Source organism: Excalfactoria chinensis, chromosome 18, assembly GCF_039878825.1.
Source record: "Excalfactoria chinensis isolate bCotChi1 chromosome 18, bCotChi1.hap2, whole genome shotgun sequence".
In the NCBI taxonomy this organism is placed as follows: Eukaryota; Metazoa; Chordata; class Aves; order Galliformes; family Phasianidae; genus Excalfactoria; species Excalfactoria chinensis.
Window position 1 is genome coordinate 1,025,875 of NC_092842.1, and position 21,889 is coordinate 1,047,763.

The window sequence follows — 21,889 nt, forward strand, 5'->3', positions numbered from 1 at the left end:
TTGTCCTGCAGTCGTTTCTCCTCCCGGTATTTTTAGCAATGGGCAGATCTATAGCACTGCACTTTGGGGCTGGGAGAAGGGAATGTTTCACCCAAATGTGTTTTCTGCTCCTGATGAAACAGCGAAGAAATGGCGTTATTTTAGGTGCCTCAGAGAGGTCTGAGGAGCAGCAGTCAGGTCGGTTCCTGCCTCTGTTTTCCTTCCATCCCCATGTTTAAACAGCAGGACTAAAACTAAACAAACCTGCAAACAAAGCTTTCATGTTAACAGAGTGTCGGGGATTTTTTTGCTCGGGAGGCTTTTCCAAAGGATACATGTTGCACAAAGAATGGAATCTTCTGTTGTGGAAAGTAAAAGGATTATAGGGATCTGCAGTTAAAAGCTTCCAGCAATGAGAACAGTGTTAGGAATTGCTGGGTAGGATGCTGCAGCCATTTTTCTGTCTGTGGGCTGAGTCTGTGCTTGCACGGCAGCTCACGTTGATGTAAGCTGGGCTTCCTGAGGTTGCAGCTGTACAAAGAGCTGATCTGGCCAAATTTAATCTCTTTTGTTGTTTGTGGGTTTTTTTTGTACCTTTTGCCATGCTGCTTTGTGGCTGGCGCAGCTCTCCAGCAGCTGGCACAGGAAGGGGGGATGCAGGTCAGGTTAAGGGCTGGGAGGAGATGGATGCAGTGGCCACGTGGAGGGGATTTGGTGTGGGACTGCTGCTGGGAGTCAGGGGGAAGCATGAGGAGGGGGGTGCAGCGGTGTCCCCCAGGGATCCACCTTGGGACTGGTGCTGTGCAGTGGCACAGGCAGTGGGATCAAGTGCATCCTTTGCGGTGTGTAAGTGATGTGGTGGAAGGAAGGGAGACCATTCAGAGGCACCAGAGTGGGGCTGGGGGCTGCGAGGGCTCCTCCAGCCCAAACATTCTGTGGTCTTTATTTTTCTTTGCGAATTCCTTTGCATGCTCCCGATTTTCTTTGTGTGCCAGATCTTCCTGTGCACAACAGCAGCTACAAGGATGGGTCCATGCAAACAAACTCAGAGCGTAGGATGAGCAGGCAAACACTGCCAAGCTCAATTGGCACGGGGAGCAGGTGGAATATTGTGGGAAAGATACCTCCTGGCCAGGGTGGATTGGAAAAAGGTGAAGGGAGTGTTGGTTACTGAGGCTTAGCCCTGATTCATCACAACAAAATGTGCCACAGGCAGAATGTACCACTCACGTGCACAGAGAACCTTGAAGAAAACTGAACTTAGTTACATATTTTGTGTAAATAAATGAGTATATTTTGTCTTTTTAATGGGGCCGAGAAGTTAGAGAGCGTGTGCTGGCTGTGCCTGGGCCCTGCGGGGGTTCATTGCTTTTTAACAGCATCTTAAACGTTATCGACTGGTGCTGAAGGTTTTACTCGCTGGGTTTGTCTGCCTGCAAAATCTAAATCAGGACAGATTGCTTTTCCCTTCCTCAGCTGACCATCGTTCCCTCTGTGTTGCCTTTCAGGTGGAATTCTGTGTTCCAGACTATTGACAAAAGGCAGAAATATAAGGGTGGTGGTGGTGCTAAATCTTAGATTTGTTGAGGTACAGGAAAAATCTGTTTTCCACGTATCTATAGTCCTGACAGCTCGTTTCCACCATTTGGATCGTATTACCTGCAGAGCTGAAATTAACCCCAAAATGAAGCAGCAGCATCTGGGAAATTCAGATCAGAGGTTGCACATAAAATCCTGACCACTGCTTTGAAAGGTGTTGTTAACCCACCCTGCTGCTGCCTGCAGCTGTTTGCCAACTAATGGTTGTGCAGGTGGCTCAGGAGCGTTGCAGCATAAGAACACACCTCACCTGGAATCCATTCCCTTTCCTCCCATCTCCTTTGCTGCCCTCCCAGCTGGCTGTGGCTTCATAATGGTCCAAGAGTTCATTTGGAACCTGCCTTAATTGCAGGGAAACTGTAGAGACTGCACAATATATGGGTCATTTGCAACAAGGACAGCCTGATGCGTGGTGCTCTATTTGGAGAGACCCTTCTTTGGTATTGAATAGTGGAATCTTCTTTCCCAGCACTCATTGCTCTGAGCACCACCAGAGCCCAAATCCCCATTTTAAGTACAGGATGAATTCCACATGACCCTTATGCTGGGTGGGACGTGCATTTTGGTGGCACGCTGTTCCCCCCATAGGAGCGATGGTCGCAGATTGCTCCTTGGCCCTGTGCTGAGGCCCTCAGCTTCTCCCACATTTTTCTCTTTATGTACTTGCTTTTCCAGACTCTTTTTTTCCCCTTTATTGTGCACGGCTGTGTTTTCTCTGCGTAGATAGATAATATATGCTTAAAAGCAGCTGGGCACAGCAATGTAGGCTAATCCTTCACATCACTGCTAAAGTAAAGCAAATGCCAGATGTTGATTGCAGAGCCTTAAATAGATGCAGGTTTTTAGAGGCTCCTTCATGCTGTGGGGCTCCAGCTGTGCGCTGCCCTATTGTCTGCCAATCTGTTTGTTAAACTGCAGAGCAACGTGGAGGGATTAAATATTTCATCTAATATAAATGTTTATTTTTTTTCTACTGAAGCCTTATTTGGTTATAAAAGACTAAATTTGTAGAATCATAGAATGGCCTGGGCTGAAAAGGGCCACAACGATCATCCAGTTTCAACCCCCTGCTGTGTGCAGGGCTGCCAACCACCAGACCAGGCTGCCCAGAGCCACATCCAGCCTGGTGGGTTCCTTGTGGTTTGTTTTTGTCTTCAGTTGTGAGTTAACTGAATATGATGTCATGTATTCAGCACTTCATTGGGGTTTATCAGATGCTGAGGTCCATAGCGTGCTTACAGGACTGTTGTGGCCATAATGCTGGTTGTGTTATCAGTTACGTGTAGGTCCTTCTCATCATTTCATCTGTCGGTTAATGCAAGGTTGTGCCACGTCCGAAATGGAGAAGAGGGGGAGAAAAGGAAGAAGGAGCCATGAGAGCTGAATTACAGCATGTGTTTTGGAAGATGTGATTGCCACTGCCTGCCCACTGCTGTGATACAGTGGTGTGTGCAGTGCTTGAGGAAACCCAATAGGATCCATGTCTGATCTGTGTTACTGAGTTATGGGCTCCCCTTCCATGCAGGCAAACTGTGTATGTTAGGGGTAAATCCTACACATGCTGTAGCTTCAACTTAAGAGGGAGATAACCAATAATTTGTACCATTTGTGTGTATCTGTTAATGCCTGGGCCCACGTGCGCTGCTTTGGATTCCAGTTTGGGTTTCCAGGTAGAAGGGACACAAACACAGTCCTCCACAGCCTTACTGCAAACCAGTGCAGAGCTTGGTGTTTCTTGGCGTGCATTTATGATGCCCTGCATGGATTTACTGGCTGTGGTTTTGTAGTTGTTTTTCTGTCCCCTTGATGACTTTTGCACAGCAGTAGCATTGCTTCCCACACGTCTGGTGTAGAGTCTGGAATATAACCTCTCTCAACTTGCATGTGAATAACATTGACATGAATTACTTGAAATGTTTTGTTTTTTTTTTCTTTTTAGGTTATGAATTCGGTGTTTAAGACTATTCTTGACTTGACGTATCCAATAACCTCAATGTTTTCTGGAGCAGCTTTTAACAACAGCATCAGCAACATCTTCAAGGATAAACAGATTGAGGTAGGTTGCTTGCTGTACCCACTCTGTGCACAGGTGTATGTGGCTGCACTGCATTCTGCTGTAAGAAATGCTTTTCTCCCATTCTAGTGTTAGGTACAGGGCTGTGGGATGCTGGAAAACATTACAAGCAGGGATGGATCACGCTGTTATGGTGGGCCTAGGAAAGCACAAGAGGAATAGTTTCACTACTCCTGTTTGACAGAGGAATGCATTTGGCTGAGAGCAAATGGTTAGTTGTCCCTGGAGTCATATTGCTGAAATGGTTTTATCATCATATTAGGGAAGTTGACTCTAAGAGACCCTTACAGCACTTTACCAAAGAATGCTGTTAACAGGACAGCAATGGCTTCATGGTCCATTGGTTTCTGAGGGCTGTGTGCTTATGGACAGCCTATTGAAAGCTGAGATAACATCCAGGCTTTCCCTGTTCTGCATGCGGTGCTGTGACCCCCAGGTGTGCTCTGTCTGAGCTGACAGCCTTGTGCAGAGTCGTCCCTCCTCTCCCCCCCACCAGCTGCAGCTTGTGAAGTCAATTATCAGTGCGTGTCTTTCTCCATCACTGGGCTCACAGGAGGTTTGGGTACCTTGTAGTCCTACCTCATTACAGCCTTAATCACGTTATTCCTGTGTTTGGAATCCTTGTGATAAAAGATTCATAAATATATTTAAAATACGCTGACAATTTGCTGCATAATCTGAAACATTCCCTACTTAAATGCAAGGATGAAAGTAAGTGATTAATCATCACATGTGGCTTAAAATAGTGTTGTGCTGTGCAGAGTGGCTGGTGCTGGCAGTGAGCAGCTTTTAGTGATAAGAGCCGAGACTGGAATTCTTTTTGTTCTGTTCTTTGGATGGCAGCAGCCGTCCTGTTGGTTCTTCAGTCGTGCTTGTCCCTTCCTGGAGCATTCCAGCTTCTATATTTGGTTTCAGCAGTGCCTGATAGGAAAACCAGAGTGTCGGGTGACTACAGCAGCTCTTTCTGCTCGATTTGATGTAGTGGAGGAGCTATAAAGCATTGAGACCTTTATGGTGGTGCTGAGCTCTGGCTTTTCCCAGTTAACCTGGTGTGAACTGTGGCATGGTGTGCTGCGGTGTGAGCCGTGGGGTGAGGAGTGCTCTGAGAAGTGAATGGCAAACGGAGCAATGTCTCCTGATCTTGGCTGGCTCCTGCTCCTCCTGGTTACTACCACCGTTGCAGTCAATTTATTGTACTTGCCTTTGAGGTGCAGTAATTTCTTCCCTACCTTCTGATTTTTATGTATTACAGCCGTAATTCCCTGATCTGTCCTAACCTTGTGGTTACAGGAAGGGAAATTTGTCCAAGAGAAATCCAGCTCTGAGGCGTACAGAGCATCACTGTGAGCGCAGTGCCGCAGGGCAAACCCTTCAGGCTGCAACTGTGGATATCCTCCAGCTGATAGATAAGAGGAAATGTTGTGTGCCTCTGCAAGGAAGGAGGCATTCACCTCTAACTGCAGTTCGTACTGTCAGTGCTGGTTAGCCAGGCACATCAGTGGAAAGGCAGTAGCTGAAAGCTAAGTGTATCTCAAGAAACTTCTGGGGTTGTCTTGAAGATCAGCCTTGCAGGATGTTCCTATAGGTAATGCTGCAAAGCTTTGTGCTGTCTTGGACTCCAGGCAGCTTTTGGTCTCTGGCTGCTCTGCATCCCCTGCTGAAGTGTCTCCTCACATCAGCACCATGCGGCACAACTTCCCAGCCATGTAGACCAGAAGATTGCTCAGAGGACCAGACTCGCATCCTCAGCTTCTCTTTGTCTCCTGGGTTCTGGGATTTCAGGGCGTGAGGTGAGGAAGGCAGCAAAAAATACTTGGTCCAGAAGGGAAAAAAATATATGTTTTTTCTGCCTTGGTTCTGCATGAGGTATTTGCGTAAGAAACAAACTGATGGACTCGAGCACAGCACTGATGGGGTTTCTCCAGGCATTTGTGTCTGCAGCTCTGTCAGGATACAAAGGCTGTTGCTTTGGTTTCTGTGTTAGGCATTGGTTTTAGTTTACATACGAGGTTACAGATTTAGTGACAATATATTCTCCTGTGGTGCAGGATCTGTGGATTCCTTACTTCACGATCACAACTGACATCACTGCCTCAGCAATGAGGGTCCACACTGATGGTAAGTGCGCAGGCAGCTGCTCCTGTTGTGGTGTGTGGGAGTGACGTGGCACTTCAGCATCACCCCTTGCCCTGCAACTCTCTGCCCCTTTGCATTTTTCTTTCCTTTTGTTTCTCCCTCCTCTGTTATTTGCTGAGCACCAAACTGGTCGTACACATAACAAGGAACAGAGCTGTGGGGAAGAAATTAACTGAGATGCTGAACTCGCTGTTTAGAGAGTAAATGGGTCCACTGGCACCATTCTGTGTCCTTAAAACATTCTGCAAAGTGCGGGTGTATTAACAATAAATCAGAATGAATGCAACCAAAGCAACTTAAGATTCAAATTCTCCATAAACAAAGATGTATTCCTAATGAAGAGGCTCAGGCACCTGAAGCTGGGTTAGGCTGTCATTTGTGTCCAGTCCTATTTATTTCTCTGGTGGAAAATGAATTCAGTTTGCAGTGACTAAACAGTGGAGAAGGATCTGAGCTGTCTGTCCTGCTGTCGGGATGTGGTGGCAGCCCGGTGGGATATTTGCTTTAGCTTTTGTCTGGCTATTTAGGGTAATGGTGCAGTGAATCAGGCATCAGTGAAGATGCTCCAAGCCTTCCAGCTGCCCCAGATATTTCTGTGGGTAGAGGAGAGGCCTCTGCTGCCACATCTCTGCTGCTCTGTCTTTTGTGCTGGCTGTCCCTCAGTAGGGCTGTCCCTTCCTGCAGCCCAGGTGTGGGCTACAGAGCCATAAAACCACACTGACCCCAGGACCAACCAAGGGGGGTTGATGGGGACTAACCCAGGGGGGCTGAGGCACACAGGAGGGGATTTACCTTTTGTATAGATTGTTATCCAGTTCCACAGCAGGTTCGGTCAGTGAAGTTCCAACTCACCTAAAGCTGCTGCTAATAAAACACAAAGCTGCCAATATTGACCTGTGCCAAGCAGTAGGAGCGCTTAGGATGTAATTAAAGCAAGAACCATTATATGTTAAAAAGAAAGAAGAAAAATGTCAGTTTCTGGTTTGCCGGGAAGAGTTGTTTGTTTGAAGCACGGGGTGGTTAATTACTGAGAAATGAGCCAACACTGCAGCTCCTGTTTATTTTTGGTGTTTTAAAGATTCGGTTCTCAGACACGACTCGAGCATCTTTGGGAGAGCAGCATCCAAATTCAGCTGATGCAAATGTTACAGAGAGAAATCGGTAAATAAGAGCCTTAAAGCGGGATGTCTGACAGGAAACAGAGCCCATCCATTTCTATTTGATTAAGCTTTGTTTATAACAGCTTAAAAGATGGCAGCTTTCTTCTTTGCAGCGCTGTTAGCAGAAGTGTGCTCAGCAAAGCTAAGATCTGAACCTGGTACCGATACTTGTGGTGAAGTGGAGAGGTTTGCTCCCTGCAGAGCAGGGGAAGCAGAATTCCTGGGCTTCTGCAATCTGTATTTTTCATGTTCAGCTCCTGCTGAAGGCCTGTTTTCTGTGTATCTCTGTGGAACTTAATGGCTTTAGCTGCACTTCAATCTACTTATTCTTCCTATTCCTTTCTCCCCAGGAGAAGCCTTTTCCTTTCCTTATCAGTGTAAGCTCAACAAAGCACTAAAGATGATCCCCGCAGTCAGGCATATGCTGACATCTCCTTACAGGCCACGAATACAAGACGTGTCCTTAAAACCCTGTTTCCTAAGGCTCTTACCTGACTGTGGGGCTGAATGGCCTTCTGGATGTATTTCTTTCCTAGCCAGTATTATGGTATAGAAAATAATGAACTGCTTTAATCACTTCCTAACAGTGTTCTCAGGAGCACCTCCACCTCCTGATCCTTGTAGTGAGTGTGAACGCCTGCCCCAGCTCTGGCAGCACATTAATGCTGCTGCTGCTCCGTTTCTCTCCTGCAGGCTCTTTGTGGAGGTACATCCGTGCCAGCATGTCTCTCTCTGGGTACATGCCCCCCCTCTGCGACCCGAAGGATGGGCACCTCCTGATGGATGGAGGTTACGTCAACAACCTTCCTGGTAGGTGTCCACATTTGGGGGGGGGAGGAAGCTGCTGAGGACACATCACAGTCTGCAGAACTGCCCCCTGTGTGATTGCTTTCCAGTACATGGAGTGGGGATCAACATTGCAGCCACCTTTAATCTCATGCTGGTTCCCAGCAGTCGCTGTTCTGTTTCCTTGGTGTCTGTTACTGCAGCTTTATTAAGGCTGTTCCTTGCTATGGACTATTTCCTGATACATTCCAAAAATGCAATTCCAAGCTCGTTTTGAATTTGTTATAATATTCGCTGCAAGGAGAGAGTAGAAATGCACTGCAGGCGTGTAGTCCTTGGTTCTTTTCAGAAAGCATCGCTTCAATAGCAAATGGTTCTGAGAAAGCAGGAGCTTTAATTGTTCATTACTCAGCCTGGTGACTGCGTTAGTAGAACGTACAGCATCAGAGCACTCGCTGGAGGGCTGTTGGAACTAAATGGTAGTTGGGATTGAAAGCAGCCAAGTAACGTTATTTTTACTTTATTGTCCAGCTGTGAGTTTTAGCTGTGATGTAGCTGCAGAATTGAAACAGTATTTCAGTGGTTTTGTTAAGTCAGGTGCCAATGAGTGTCTTGGAGGAGCTGGCGGGATGTATGAGCTGCATTGAGGGGCAGCCCCGTGCCAGCCTGGGGCTCCTGTGCCAGGTGTCAGCTTTGTCCTCAGACGGACATAGAAATAACACAGAGTAGAGCCTCACAGTTTCCCATTGGCTTTGATGTGTGTGACTGTGTAAGCAAAAGCTTGATTGCAAATTGAGATGCTGTTTTCACCTGTGCTTATTGGAAAGTGCACAAAGTGTATGTGCAAGTGACACAAAGTGGAGAAGGTACAGTAGGCTGAACCAGCCCAGCAATATAAATTCAAGTTACAGAGCAGCTCTGATTTAAATGTGTATCTAAATTAAGCCTATAAATTGGCTCTTCAAAGCTGTGGTTTTCCTACGCACAACTATTCTAGAAATTGCAACTATCTTGGACTCTGGGGGTGTGGAGGAAACATAAATGCATTCTGTAAGGTGTGTGTCCTTCTCTGCCCTCCTTTGGCACTTTCCTAAGTTCTCACCCATATCCAGAGGCTGCATCTAGTTCTCTTTCTACCGACCTTGAAGTGGGAGGTGTTGCCTCATTTCTCTCCCACTTCAAATATGAATCTTCCTCTTGGATCCAAAGCTTTTTGCAGACTGAAATCCTCCCAGCCTCTCCTTGCTGTCTGCTTCTTTTTCTGCTCCTTTTCTTCTCTGTCTTCTCTCTGCAGGGTTGCTCCTCTGCACTGCTGACTCCTCTTTATGGCCATCACTACCTGTTCTCTCTCCAGGTCCCCCAGGTCTTTGTTCTCATGGGATGTACGTATGCTGTGTCTGTGCAGCACCGGGGTTGACATCGTTGTTGGAGGTGTACTGATGTGACCTTTATTTTCCCCCACTAGCTGATGTGGCGAGGTCCATGGGTGCTAAGGTGGTGATAGCAATCGATGTGGGGAGCCGGGATGAGACCAACCTCACCAACTACGGCGACTGCTTGTCTGGCTGGTGGCTGCTCTGGAAGAGGTGGAATCCACTGGCTGAGAAAGTGAAGGTACCACAGACTGACTGCATTGCAATATCACCTTGTTCTATGGGCAGAGCAGGAAGCTTTCTCTTGGTAGGTGGTTGGTTTTGATAGCCTGAAATCCCTGCGCTCCTCATGACGGTGTGTCTGTCCTGGTGTGGTTGGCAGGTGCCGAACATGGCGGAGATCCAAACACGGCTCGCGTACGTGTGCTGCGTGCGGCAGCTGGAGATGGTGAAGAGCAGCGACTACTGCGAGTACATCCGGCCCCCCATCGACCGCTACGGCACGCTGGATTTTGGCAAGTTCGATGAAATCTGTGTAAGTGCTTCTTGGTGGAGGCAGCTCCCCGTCCTGACACTCTGCAGGCCAATTAGTGCCTATGAAGTGCGAGAGTGAGAGAATTCAGTTGGCACCGAGTGAATAATTGACAGTAAATAATGCCGTGGAATGATATGATGATTGGGATTGGATTGCCAGCAGAAATTGAGTTAGTGATTGTGATTATATAATAACCTGTAAGTGGATCGGTTCCCTCGCCGTCCTGTGACGGTTCTTTCTCAGCTGCCTGGTAAGACCTCCTTGGTGTCTGAGCTGCGTTGGGCAGTTGTGGTTTGTCAGATGGTGTCAGTTTCTCTTCCTTGATGGAGCTCGTTGCCACGTGAGAGATTTGAAGAAGCCTGCAGGGAAGCTGTGAATCATTGAAATGGAGGGCAACGCACTAAAATATCCGGCTTGGCTCACATGTCAACACTTCTATTAATAAAATGCCATCCATCTTTCCTCTACACCTGATAGCATATCAGGAAAATGGCACCAATGTCAGTGGAAGGACACAGCAAAGGGGTGGCACCGGGTTACATGTCTTCGGGGTTTAGTTCTGTTTGTTTACAAACCGGAGATCAGCCCCGACTCCAGATGTGCAATTGAAGTGTCTTGGTGACAGCATCCAGCATAGCGAACCAAAACATTTCTGCCTGATTTGAGGGAACGGTAGCAATTTCGGCTCATTATCTCTTGACAAGGAAGTTATTTTACTGTCTTTTTCCCTTCTTTGCTTCAGCTGTGCAAGTGTTTGCCATGTTCAGGTGTTTCTGCATAGCTTTGCTCTTCTTCTAGTCTGGGAAGGTGAAAAAGACAAGACACCCATTTTTGTTTAAGTAGCTCTACTTCATAGATGTGCTGAGAAGCCACAATACGCATTAAGCTGCAGGTTGCTTTCCCAGCATTGTTCCCTAATACTGTCTTATAAACACTAAGTAAAATCAGTAATACAATTAAGCCCTGCAGATTTGCATTTAAGAGAGTCCTGAGGACAGAAGAGCAGCAATTCAAAGCCACGGGCTGATTCTCCAGCATCACCCATTTGCCCAAGGATGTTTGGTGTCTCAGCTCTGGGGTAAGAGCTTGGTCTGCAGCAGGGGCCTAAGACTGCCCCAGTTCCATAGTGCTCTTCTCTCAATGGATGCTCCTGGCCCCTCAAACACACTGACAGACAGGCAGGTCTGATGGATCACCGCAGTAACAGTAAGCTGCCAGATCCTTGTTCGCTCTCTGTCTAATTTGACGGCATTACAGAGAGTTGAAGACACCAGGCAATTCTTTCTCAGTGGAATAAAAGATTGAGGAAAGTGCAGTTTGTCAGAGGTGTCAGTTCCTGTGAGCGAGTTCTTGGCACGCGATGCTGTAGGTGTGGGGGGGACGGCACCCTCCTGGGTTTTGCTTTGTACACTGCAGCAAGGAAAGCTTTGTCTCTGGGGGAGATTTAAGCTGTGCTGACCTTACAGAGCATCATTCCCTTATGACTGCAGGCTCAGAAGCAGTGGGTTGGTGGTTTTGTCGATTGTAATTTCAGCTGTGTTACCTGGGTTTTACAGCAAACAGGAACGAGCAACATGTGGCTGCAATTCAGTTTGTTCCAAAGAACAAAAATCCCTTCTTCTTCAGGAGCAAAATCCCTGTTCTGTATCTGCCTGTAGCAGTCAGGCTGCACGTCATTTCCCAGAGCTCAGGATCTTTCTGACGCTTGGGCTGCCGTAGATCTCTCAGTCCCCCTCTGCTGAGCACTCACATCCAGCCTTGGCTGAGAAGCCGCGATCGATCAGAGGTGAATTCCACCCCAAGTTCTTGCCCTGCTTTGAATCCTGTCCAAAAAACAGATGGGAAACAATAGCAGCTGGGTCAGGGCTGCTTCCAGCACTGCAGGGCGCAGGGCATGCTGCTGCTGCCAGAGCTGGAAATAGAATCCAGGGCTCCCAACACCTGTTGCTTTCAAGTTCGTTCTTAAACACAGTTTCTATTGTCTGATTAGAAAAGAAATAAGAGTAAAACTTGGAGTAATTGGCTTCCTTTTCCAATTGTTTTCTTGCTAGTGACAATGCTTTGCTACTGTCCCAAGTGCCAACTACTTTAGACTTCATTAGAAGTGGAACATGGAGTGTGTGGCTTTGCTGTGCACCTGGCATTGTAACTGCTCCAGCAAAGCAGCTCTTGTGTGCTTGGTGCTGTCTGCTGTAGCTCACTGAGGAGTGCCCCAAGTACTGTGGGGTCTTTTCTTTGTTAGACTTGATCCAAGAGGTGAAAAAGCACGAAATAAAGAGCACTGGAGGAGTGCTGTGCTTGCAGGGTGTGTATGGACTGAGATGCTTGATGCTGCTGCTATAAAAAATTGCTGTCAGGTAGCATTTCATTACATACTGTGTGGGGGAATCAAGGGTCCAGTGGGGCTTTTAGAATTAGAATAGCACTTGGGTTGCTTAATTGATCCCGATGGTTGTTGGGCTGAGTAAGTAGCCTTTGTAGCTAAAGGCTGGAAAGCACCAAAAATTGGATCCAGCCTTTAGGGTAGAGCTGTGGATTTCCAGTGGTTACATGGGGGTGACACTGTATTTGTGGGGTTTTTTGTTGCCAACAACTTTTTTTCCACCTTTTTTTACCTCTTGACTCTTTATGTTTCCAGGAGGTGGGATATCAGCATGGCAAAACCGTGTTTGGTGTCTGGTCCCGGAGCGGTGTCCTTGACAAGATGCTGCGAGACAAACATGAGACTTACAAAACCAAAACTTCTGATGTGAGTGTTCAGTTTAATTGCACTGCTCTGCAGGAGCTGCTTGGTGCCAACAGAAACCGGCCAGGGGGAGGAGGGAGAACCATTGCCTCAAGTAGCCCTGTTGGGCAGCTCTCCGCTTGCTGGTTTGTTCTGGCAGATGATTGATTCTTTCTTTGTACCCCAGAAATATTCCCAACACAAAAATACTGGAGGGAAGGTGGGATGCTCACCCCATCACTGCACCTCCTGCCACACACAGCTGGTGGCTGTGGGTATGTCTCTCTTCCCTTCTGCTGTGGGTCAGCACCAAACGCTGCTGGAGGAGCTGCTTCCTGCCCTGGGTGTTGCAGTGGAAGGGGTGACTGCGACCCCACAGGGGCTGGGGCAGAAGGATGGTCTGTGGGCTGCCTGAATTTCCAGTTTTCAAGCAACTGTTACCAGTTTTTTGAGGACTTGGGAACTATATTATAATATATTGGCATATTGTCCTCACTTCCTCTTCTTTAAAACCCAAGTTCTACAAAGGCTTCATGTTTTATCCAGTAATTCTTCTTTATTGTCTTTTAGAGATAGGGAAATTAGCAGTAGTATCTGAAGTTATTGCCAGAATGCGTTGTAGCTGTACTAAGCTCCAGCAGGGAGAGTCAGTAGAGGTGAAAAATGACATTAAGAGTTTGCAACTCTTCCAGAGATCAGTGGCTGAGCACTTCAGCTGGGAGAGAAGTGGTGTAAGCAAGGGGAGAGGAAGGGTAAGCCTCAAAGCAACGGGCATTAGCCTAACAACAAGAGGAAGAGCTCAGATTTGTCAGTTGTTTTTTATGGCAGTTCCGCTGCCAAGTAGGTCACACAGTGCTTGTAGGTAGAGCTTGTCACTGCATTTTTGTGTGAGCATTTAGTGGCGAGGCAGGAAGTGCTGGTTGCTGGGGTACCAAAATGGTGCAGATGTGGGTGTAAGGATGGCTGTTGGCTCGGTGTGCTCCCCAGGTCTGGTGCTGAGCTCTGGGCTGTGTTTTGAGCACCTCGAAAGCAGTCTGCCTCTCCAAGAGACGTTTTAATCTGACTTTTGTTTTAATAGATTAATTTCTACAAAGTAACAGGTATTGCAGGCTCCCATTGGGGCGCTTTGCTTTTTCCTTAGCCCTTCAGAGTCACTTAAGTCCTTTATCTCTGCCGTCTTCCAGGGATAACAGCTGATATTTTTAACTTGCTTTCATTAGCAAAGGTTTTGATCTATGTTTTAGTTCTCCAGCTATTTCAGGAGCATTCAGCATCTTGGAGCATTGGGTTCGGTTGCTTTTCATCTTGATTCCATGTTGCAAGCACTGAATTTTTACTTAATCTCTGGATATTTAAGCACTCAGATACTTCTGGCTTTCATCATTCAGTTGCTATTTATCTCTCCTTAAAATGCAAATACCGAAGTCGTGAACAACAGCAGCCTTACATAAAGTTCATGTGAACAACCCCAATTCTTCCCAGGCAGAGCAGTGCAGTGCCACTAATTGGATCTCCTCGGGGAAGTTTTGTCTGTTGAAATGTTATTCATAGCCAAAGTTAAATATACTCCAGCAGACGACAATAGTAACTGTCTCTCTGCTCTCATTTGTTTCATCAAGATCATGCTGAAGAGAATACTTGCTCCCTTCTTGGAGAAAATGCTGTTGGGGAAGTTTGAGAGTCGGATTTAAATGAATCTGAGGCACTTCTTTTTGTTGCGTTAACTGATGGGAGAGTGATTTTGTCCTTAAGAGTGTCAGGGGAAGTGGTCAAACATTGCATTCCATTTTGCAAAGCATCAGATGAACGTGGACAGTCACCTGGTTCCCCACCAGTGCAGTTCCAGTCTTTGGGCCCTTTGGGCTCAGTTTGTTGGTGTGGCGAGTCCTCCTCTCATAGTGCAGGTGATTGCTGTCAGCATTGCTGTGTGTGCTCTCTGGGCACTGAATGAGGATGTGGATGCTTTTTTCCTCCCATCCTGCCCGTCTGCGGACACTTTGCTGGGACCATTCAGGTCGCGTATTCACGGCAGAGTAGGACTGAGTCACTTTTCTGCTGGTTCCTTACTGCTCAGACCTTATTCTGAGCGTCTGTACTTCTTTATATTTTAAAAAGCCCGTCCTGAACTGCTGCTGTTTCATTTCATGCTGCTATTTTTTAATTCTGTTTGGGCCTTTCTGTCCACCGCACCCAGCAGCTGTTTGTCCCGGATCCGCACCCTGCTTTGGCTGCACTAAATCACATCAGAAGTTGCTTATGGATTAGAGGTCAACTGAGAGCAATCTGCTGCAGCTGTAATGGGCTTCTGCTGTGACCCTGCGGGGGCTGTGTGATTCACAGTGCCGATGCTCTTGCTGGAAGAGCAAAGAATTGCTCACAGAAACACTTTGTGAGGGAGCTGCTCTGGCTGGAAGCACGTGGGCAGTCCCCCACAGTGACTCCTACCCATCACGAGCCCCCTGCCAGCTCTTCACCTCTGCTCTCTTCTGGGGTGGGCTGCTGTTGTGCTAATGGAAAAGATTAAAAAGATGAAAAACAGGCAAAGGCTGTTTGGGTTTCCACCTGATCACCCTGTGACCCTCCAAGGGTGTGGGAAGGCCAGGATGGTCCTGAAACGCCTAACCTGGGTCTTATGAGAAGGGAAACTAGAGCAGGCAGCTCTTTGAAATAGAGAATGCTCAACCCATGGCTTGGGTGAGACAGTGAAGGGCTGGTTGAGCCTTGTTCCCATGCCTGCTTGCCCTTGGGAAGCCCTGCTGCAGGGTCACTGTTTGGGGAATTACTCACCAATGAGTAATGAGGAGGAAATCTATGGCCACTGTGTGTCTGGAGCTTTGTCTGTTCGGTTTCACTTGTACATCGTCTTGAATTGGGTATTTTGTGGACAGTGGGTAACATACTCCAACCTTAATGCTGTGTTTCAGAACATGACCTATCCCAGCACCTCCTTCACAGACCTGGCAGAGATCGTGTCCAGGATTGAGCCAGTGAAAGCTGCCGTGGCTGATGGTGAGTCTGCAGATGTGGGGGCTCCTGGTGGATGTGCTCCTCTTCCAGTTACCTGCAAAATCAAACGCGTGTCAACTTGTGCAAAGACAGACCCGTATTCCTCATTGTGCTGCCCGTGTCCCCATGCTGGCTTTGCTCTTTGGTCTGTGTCCTTTAGAAAAAGGACGGTGGCTTAAAGCGAGGCTGCTTGGTGCTGCCTTGAATCAGACCTGGAGTGAGTCACGGGCTCAGCTGCCATATACACACCCCTATTAGGAGAGCACTAATGGGCTAATGAGGAACAGATAACAGCCCTGCATTTTTACATGGAGAGTCCTGAGTGCTTTGAGCCTCATATGTGTGCTACAGAGTGCACAGTGTCAGAACCAAGGGCTGACTTAACAGCATCAGGCTCTGGAGCTCCAAATCTTTGAGTGTTTCACCAGAGATGGAGCTTCTTGTAATCAGTCTCTCCCTTTCCTCCTGATTTTGGTTCTTGCAGAGAAAAATCTAAAGTTAGCAGCCCTTCCATCTGTGACTGTTTGTAGAGATGTCCCCTGGTAATTTGAAATGCTAATTGCAATCATATGCCTTATGAAGAAAATATTAATCAAATGTCTGAAGCGGGTGCCGTGAGGATGAAGAGTTCATGCCGTGTGCTTATGGAAGGCATCGGCGCTGAGCGCTGCGGGGATGGGCTTCCTGTTACAGTTGGGTGGTTGGCCCTGTTAGGAAGGTTTGCTGGGTGAGGTTGTTAAACATGAGCAGTGAAAAGCAGACATGGCAAATTTTGGCCTAAATAACCCAAATTTGCTTGGGATATTTGGGACACAAGGGGCTGTTGCCGTGTGGCCCTCAAAAGTGGGATCTGCAGGTTACAGACTGCAGAGTGGGGGGAGGATGGCACAGGGAGCTGTGCATCTGGAAGGACATTCTGCGTTCATGTTGTGGAGGACATCATGCTCTCCCTGTAGGAACCCTGCCTGGTTTAGGGGTGTGAAGCTGTCCCTGTGAGCGTGGCCGTGGTTGTGTTCCCACCTGCAGGGTTTTCTGAGCACAGGGTCTGATGGGCTCCTGGGCATCTCCCACAGCAGCTTTCATTTCTCATTTTCCAAAGCAGTGATGTTTCAGGCCGGCCACGTGGCCACGTTTCCTGGGGTGAGGTAAGGTAGCACGCTCACTGCACACAGCGATGGGGTGAGAGCACGTCCTGTAACAGCGCTTCAGCAGCAGCCATGTGGGAAAAATACCTGGGGAGAAAGAGTCGTTGCTCTTGGTTTGGAATGCCTGGTTCTGCAATACAGCTGAAGCAGGAGACATCCCAGAATCTCTCAGGGGAGGCAGTTATCAGCCCCTGGGTTGCCCTCTGCATCTTTGCTCCTTGAAAAAGTACTTCCATCATAAAGCAGCAGTGCACCCTGCATTGGGGTGAGCGTGCGTGCTGCCCCAGTGATGGGAGGTTTGGGGCCTTTACAGAGTGCAAGCTCTGTTGGCTCTTTGGGGTCAGTATCATCACCTTTTGGTGATGGCAGCAGCCAGCTTGCTGCTGGGTCCTTTAAATAGAACAAATGTCAGCAACTGCTTGCTGTTAGGGACAGCTTTGCCCTTGTCTGTGTGTTCTCTGCCTGATAAGTTCAGGTTGTTTGGAGCTGAAGCCTTTAGTGCATTGAGAGGCAGTGAAGCCGTGGTCCCGCTGGGTGCTCCTGGCTGATGTGAACAGGCAGAGCCAGGCAGGGTGGGAGCAGTCACTGCCTGAGCCCTGGGTTGAGTCTCAGAAGGGATGATGGATGATGTCTGGAGAGGGGAACCACCTCCTGTCCTCAGGTGTGAGGAGGTGGGAGGGGATGGAGCCTGTCTTATTGCTCAGCCTCCACATCAAGCCCTGCTGAATGCTGACGGTGTTTGGTAGGTACAGACTGGGGCTTGATTCCATCAGTTTTGATGGAGCCGTAACCCACAAGTATTGTTTGTGCCGTCTGTTGTAGTTCAGCTGAATGCTGGTTTCTCCGGTGGGTTTTTATCAGAGGTTATCAGTGGTGTTTTCAGCACGAGCTCACGATGATTCTCTGATCCACGGGAAAAAAAATGACCAAATGTCTTTCATTCTAATGATCTGGCAGTTGGTTGTCGTGTTAGAAGGAAATGCTGCGGAACAGACTGTGCTGTTGTGTTCAGCATGGAGCAGATGCTATTGACTGTTCCCCAAAGAAATACTTAATCAAGAATCCAGTTTAAATACGAGCCACTTGTCTCACTGCTGAGCTGAAAAGTGGAAAAATCAGCTCAAAGCACACCTGAATTCATGACGGTGGCACGAAGCTTAGTGTAAAAACTGCCGTTTTAATGCATTAAATGGCCTTCTGAAAAACTGAGTGCCAGAACCTGTGCAAATGGAAGGCAGTCCTTTGTGATGTGCTTCGTTTGGCTCCAGTATGGAAGCGGCTCCACAACCACAGTGCGAGGAGGGGAACGAGTTGGAAAGCAGAAAGCAGCAGCAAAGGCCAATGAGGACATGTGAAAAGTGACAGTTTTGAGGGAAAGGGTCACATCATCTTGTTTTGAACTCGGACACAAAAGCTGCTGCTCAGGGCTGAAGTAGCAGCAATGATGCTTAAGGTCAGGTGAAGGCACCTGGCAGGTTCTTGAGCTTCCCTCAATGATGTTCGTCTGCTGGAGCACCAGAGGGAGGAGGATGTGCCCTGTGGGAAGGAGGGAGTGTAAATGTCACTGTTTCCTGTGGAGCTGAGGCTGTGAGATCTGCAATTATCATCTCTGTGGTGGTGAGGGGTTGGCACCACGAAGAGCTTGTCTTGTGCTTGCAATTCTGTGTTGCCAGTGAGTCAGTGACAGCGTGTCCAGGAGAGGCAGGGCCTGCAGTTCTGAGGTGTGTTTTTGGAGGCTTTCTACAGGTGTGGAGTGAGCAGAGAGAGATAACAAGTACCCCATGGAAGCTGGAGCATCTCCCATTGGCTGTGCTCAGTCCCATCAGTCAGTGCCCACAGGGCTGGCAGAGGCAGTTTGGATCTCACTGCTCTAGGCTCTTTAGATTCTGGAGGGCTCCAGGCCACCAGTTCATGTACAGGATGTGTTGAAGCATATGCTGTGGTCCGGCTGGAAAGCTGATGGATGTTTGAGCAGTCCCAGCTCACTGAGCTGCTCAGAGCTGGCCGGCAGTCACCGCATGCTGCTCTGCAGCTACCCTTCATTCCTCATCCAGTTTCTCTGCCTCTCTGAATGCTACTTAAACCCGTGGTTTTTTTTTCTCTCCTCTCTCTTTAGATGAGTCAGACTACCAGACTGAGTATGAGGAAGAAGTTCTGGACAACCAGAAGGATGATTACATTCATTTCATACGGAACCAGGCTGAGGACGACTCTGACTCGGTACGAAGTGCCCTGGAAATAGGCTGTCGCTGTGTCTTTGCTGGCATGAGTTAGGGGTGGCAGGATGACTGGGGATGCTGCTTTCTCCAGCTTGGAAGAGAGGAGGCAGAGCGGGCATCTGCTGTCCGTAGCTGAATGGTACAGTGAAGGCGTCCAGAATGCTCAGGAAAAAGTCAAGAGGTGGCAGGCAGGGCTCGCAGTCAGGGGAGTCCTGACTCAATACAAGGACACTGAGCAGTAAGCACACCTGTGTATTGCAAGGGTGTGCAGATGAGTGTGAGATGCTGGAACTCCATCCTTGCAGATACCATCCTGAAAAGTAAATAAGGCTCTGAACGACCTGATCTGCATTCAAGTTATCCCTGTATAGAGCTGGAAATCGTGTTGTATCTTCCAGAGGTGCCTTACACTTCAGTTATCTGTGCTGTTGGGAGCTCAGGTCCTGCAGCCTCACTTTGTGTTGTGCTGCCTATAGCCGGAGCAGCAGGGCTCCCTCACGGAGGGATGTCTCCTTACTCCAGCTCGAACAGTGGCAGGTTTGAAAGCTGAAGCTGCCCGTTGTGTTGGAGGGAGAGCTTTCCAGTGGGAGCGTGTGAATGGTTTGGGCAGCTGCCAGTCTGAGGATGTGAGAGGGCTGCGGTGTCGGGAGGAGGGAGCTGGAGGGATGGTGTGAAGGGTTTTGTTTGCTGGGTGATGGTTGGTGGACGAAAAAAGAAGCAGAGGAATGGAGGGCAGATTTTATCCAGCTCAGGGATGGTGCTGAGAAATAAGGCTGTGCTTTTTCCTCCTGCAGGATGAAGATGTACAGATAAGGAAGCGCAAGAATCTCCCAAACGTGGACTGCCAGGCAGGCAGCACAGGAGAGCCGGCCTAGAACTGAGTGCAGCAGCTGCGTCTCGTTTGTATTTACATACATTAAAAAAGGGAAAACATCTCAATGAGATTAAGCAAGCTTTTGGCCTCCTCCAGGCAGGGTGTGTGGCATCCAGCTGCCAGCAGTAAGCACCAGCTCCTGCTCTGTGCAGTGCAGACCTCTGGGCAGTGCCAGCCAGCCCTTGGTCACTCTGGGACTGGCAGAGTGGGAGCACCCTGGGGACGTGCAGTCAGTGCTGCCTTTGGCTGCTGCATGTTTTAGTTACTGGTTCTACTGCAAGGCCCAAAGAATAATTGGTCGTGGTCCTGCTGTGTCCGTTGATGAAAGGCTCCATGCAGCTGCACTGGAGAGAGGAGGAGATCTGTGGAGCGCAGCGTCACTGCTTGCTTTTCATCCGAATCAGGTAACTGTGGTTAACTCCTCCGTGACTTGCAATCAGGTGCTTGTGAGCAGTGCTCTGACTGGAGCCACTCTGAATGTATTTAACTTCCAATCTCAAGCCAAGAAATCAATTAACGTGAGCACTAGCTATGAAGCGTGTATCCTTAAGCCATCAGCAGACATTTACAGACAAATAATAGTGCTGACTTTCGCCAGGCAACTCTGGAGTCCCTGCTTGGCTGTATTTGCCCTGAGAAATAAAGTTATTCTGCTGGATTTAAATGCCTGTGTGGTTGTTGGCAGGTTTCTCTCTGTGGCACCCAGCGCTGGTGAGTTGATGTTCAGAGCTGGTGTTCTGATGTCTGGTTTGAGCACAGAAAGCTGCCGGACTGAGAGGGAGCTCAGCATCCCCACTCGTGTCGGTGATGTACGGGATGGCAGTTCCTCTGACACAGCAAATGACAACAGAGGTTGTTTCCTGCTATTGGAAGGAATGCATTCTTTCAAATAGAACTCTAAATGGCTTTTGGGGTGGAGGTGGAGCTGCGTGTGGAGCTGGAAATGCTCATTTCTGTTTGAGGAAAGGGTCCTCAGCTGGGGGCAGCCTGGGAGGGATGGGAGGAAGCTCGTGTGGGTCTGTCTGCACCTTACAGCTGTTGTAGAAGTGCCATTTGCTTTGTAACTGCAGAGCACTTCTGAGCAGTGGAAGAGGAGCGTGTCCTGCTCAGCAGTAACAGCACAGCTGAGCTTTGCTCTTCTGAAGAGGGGATACAAAACAGATGTGAGTCCCTCCAACGTGTGCACTGACAGGTGGCTGCAGTACAGGAACTTCTCTGGGAAGCGATGGATAGGGCCGGAGTGCAGATTCACCCTCGAGGTGACCGAGGTCCTCTGGACCTCTCCTGGTCTTCAGCCTTCCTTGAAAAGCAGAAGTGCCTTTAGCAGAGGGTGGATCTCTGTGGAGCCTTCCAGCCTCTCAGCAGTGGGCGGATGCAGTTTGTCAGACACCTGCGTTGCACTTCCCATTGCAGTGATGGTTCTGCTCGTTCCTCTTGCCTCAGCTGCCAAGCAATCTGGAGCAGAACGTTGTTTTGCAGGCAGGCAGCTGCTCTGTCAGCCCGAGCGCTTCTTGCATGGCTCTGCTGTCCCTTTGTGCTTGGCCGTTCCCATGCTTTGAGTCCTACCTCCATGCCTCCTGGCAGCTGGTTCTGCTCCTGGAGCCCGAGTGTGCACCGATGGGATCGTCTGCATGGGGAGAAGGAGCTGCAAGAACCAGAACGCCAGCTTCCTTGGTGTGCTAATTAGAGCCGCTGTATTTACTTTGTGCCCCATTCCATGGGGAGACAGCACTTAGTTCAGGTGTATGAAGACAGTGTATAAACCTTTGATGTGAGGCTAAATGTCTGTTCTAAATAATTCATCTCGGCTTTCTTTCCTAGCTGAGTTCTCTATAGCTGAGCTCTGGACACTGCAGCTCCTTCTGTGCGGAGGATTGTAGAACAATTACTGTGCAGTTTTAAGAGCAGGATTGTTTTCCTGGCTTGCTTTCCTTCTGGCTGTGTTTGCTCCTTGGCTGGGTGGTGGGGCTGCCCCAGTGACTCAGCCTCGTGCCTCTCCTTGCTCCCCCCACCCCCTACTTAACCCCCAGATCTTCCTGCAGGAAAGAACTGCACACAGGCCTCACATTGCTGTGCTGTTTGGGATCTTTGTGCTGTGACCCCGCAACGAGCTGCTCGTGCTTTGCTGTGAGGAGCAGGGCTGGATGGGGCCGCATTGGGCCCTGCAGAGCTCCTTCCTTGGCAGACATCGTTTTCTCCACACATCATTCCAAAATTAATCTCATCTTATTTACTTATTTACCTCCTCCGCTGTGTCGCTCTCCTTGTGTGCTGCCTG

The 21,889-nt window shown here is 48.6% G+C and overlaps 1 protein-coding gene across 1 annotated transcript in view; it reads left to right on the forward strand.

Annotated features, from left to right (window-relative positions):
- Window positions 1-20,273, forward strand: part of PNPLA7 (patatin like domain 7, lysophospholipase) — a 78,493-nt gene extending 58,220 nt beyond the window's left edge. Inside the window, exons 27-35 of the mRNA XM_072352934.1 lie at window positions 3,518-3,634; window positions 5,701-5,770; window positions 7,642-7,758; window positions 9,200-9,348; window positions 9,490-9,642; window positions 12,281-12,391; window positions 15,292-15,376; window positions 18,635-18,738; window positions 19,532-20,273. Of these exons, the coding sequence (XP_072209035.1) occupies window positions 3,518-3,634; window positions 5,701-5,770; window positions 7,642-7,758; window positions 9,200-9,348; window positions 9,490-9,642; window positions 12,281-12,391; window positions 15,292-15,376; window positions 18,635-18,738; window positions 19,532-19,612 (987 nt within the window). The 3' untranslated portion in view covers window positions 19,613-20,273. The remainder of the gene's footprint in view (window positions 1-3,517; window positions 3,635-5,700; window positions 5,771-7,641; window positions 7,759-9,199; window positions 9,349-9,489; window positions 9,643-12,280; window positions 12,392-15,291; window positions 15,377-18,634; window positions 18,739-19,531) is intronic.
- The last annotated feature ends 1,616 nt before the right edge of the window (window positions 20,274-21,889 follow it).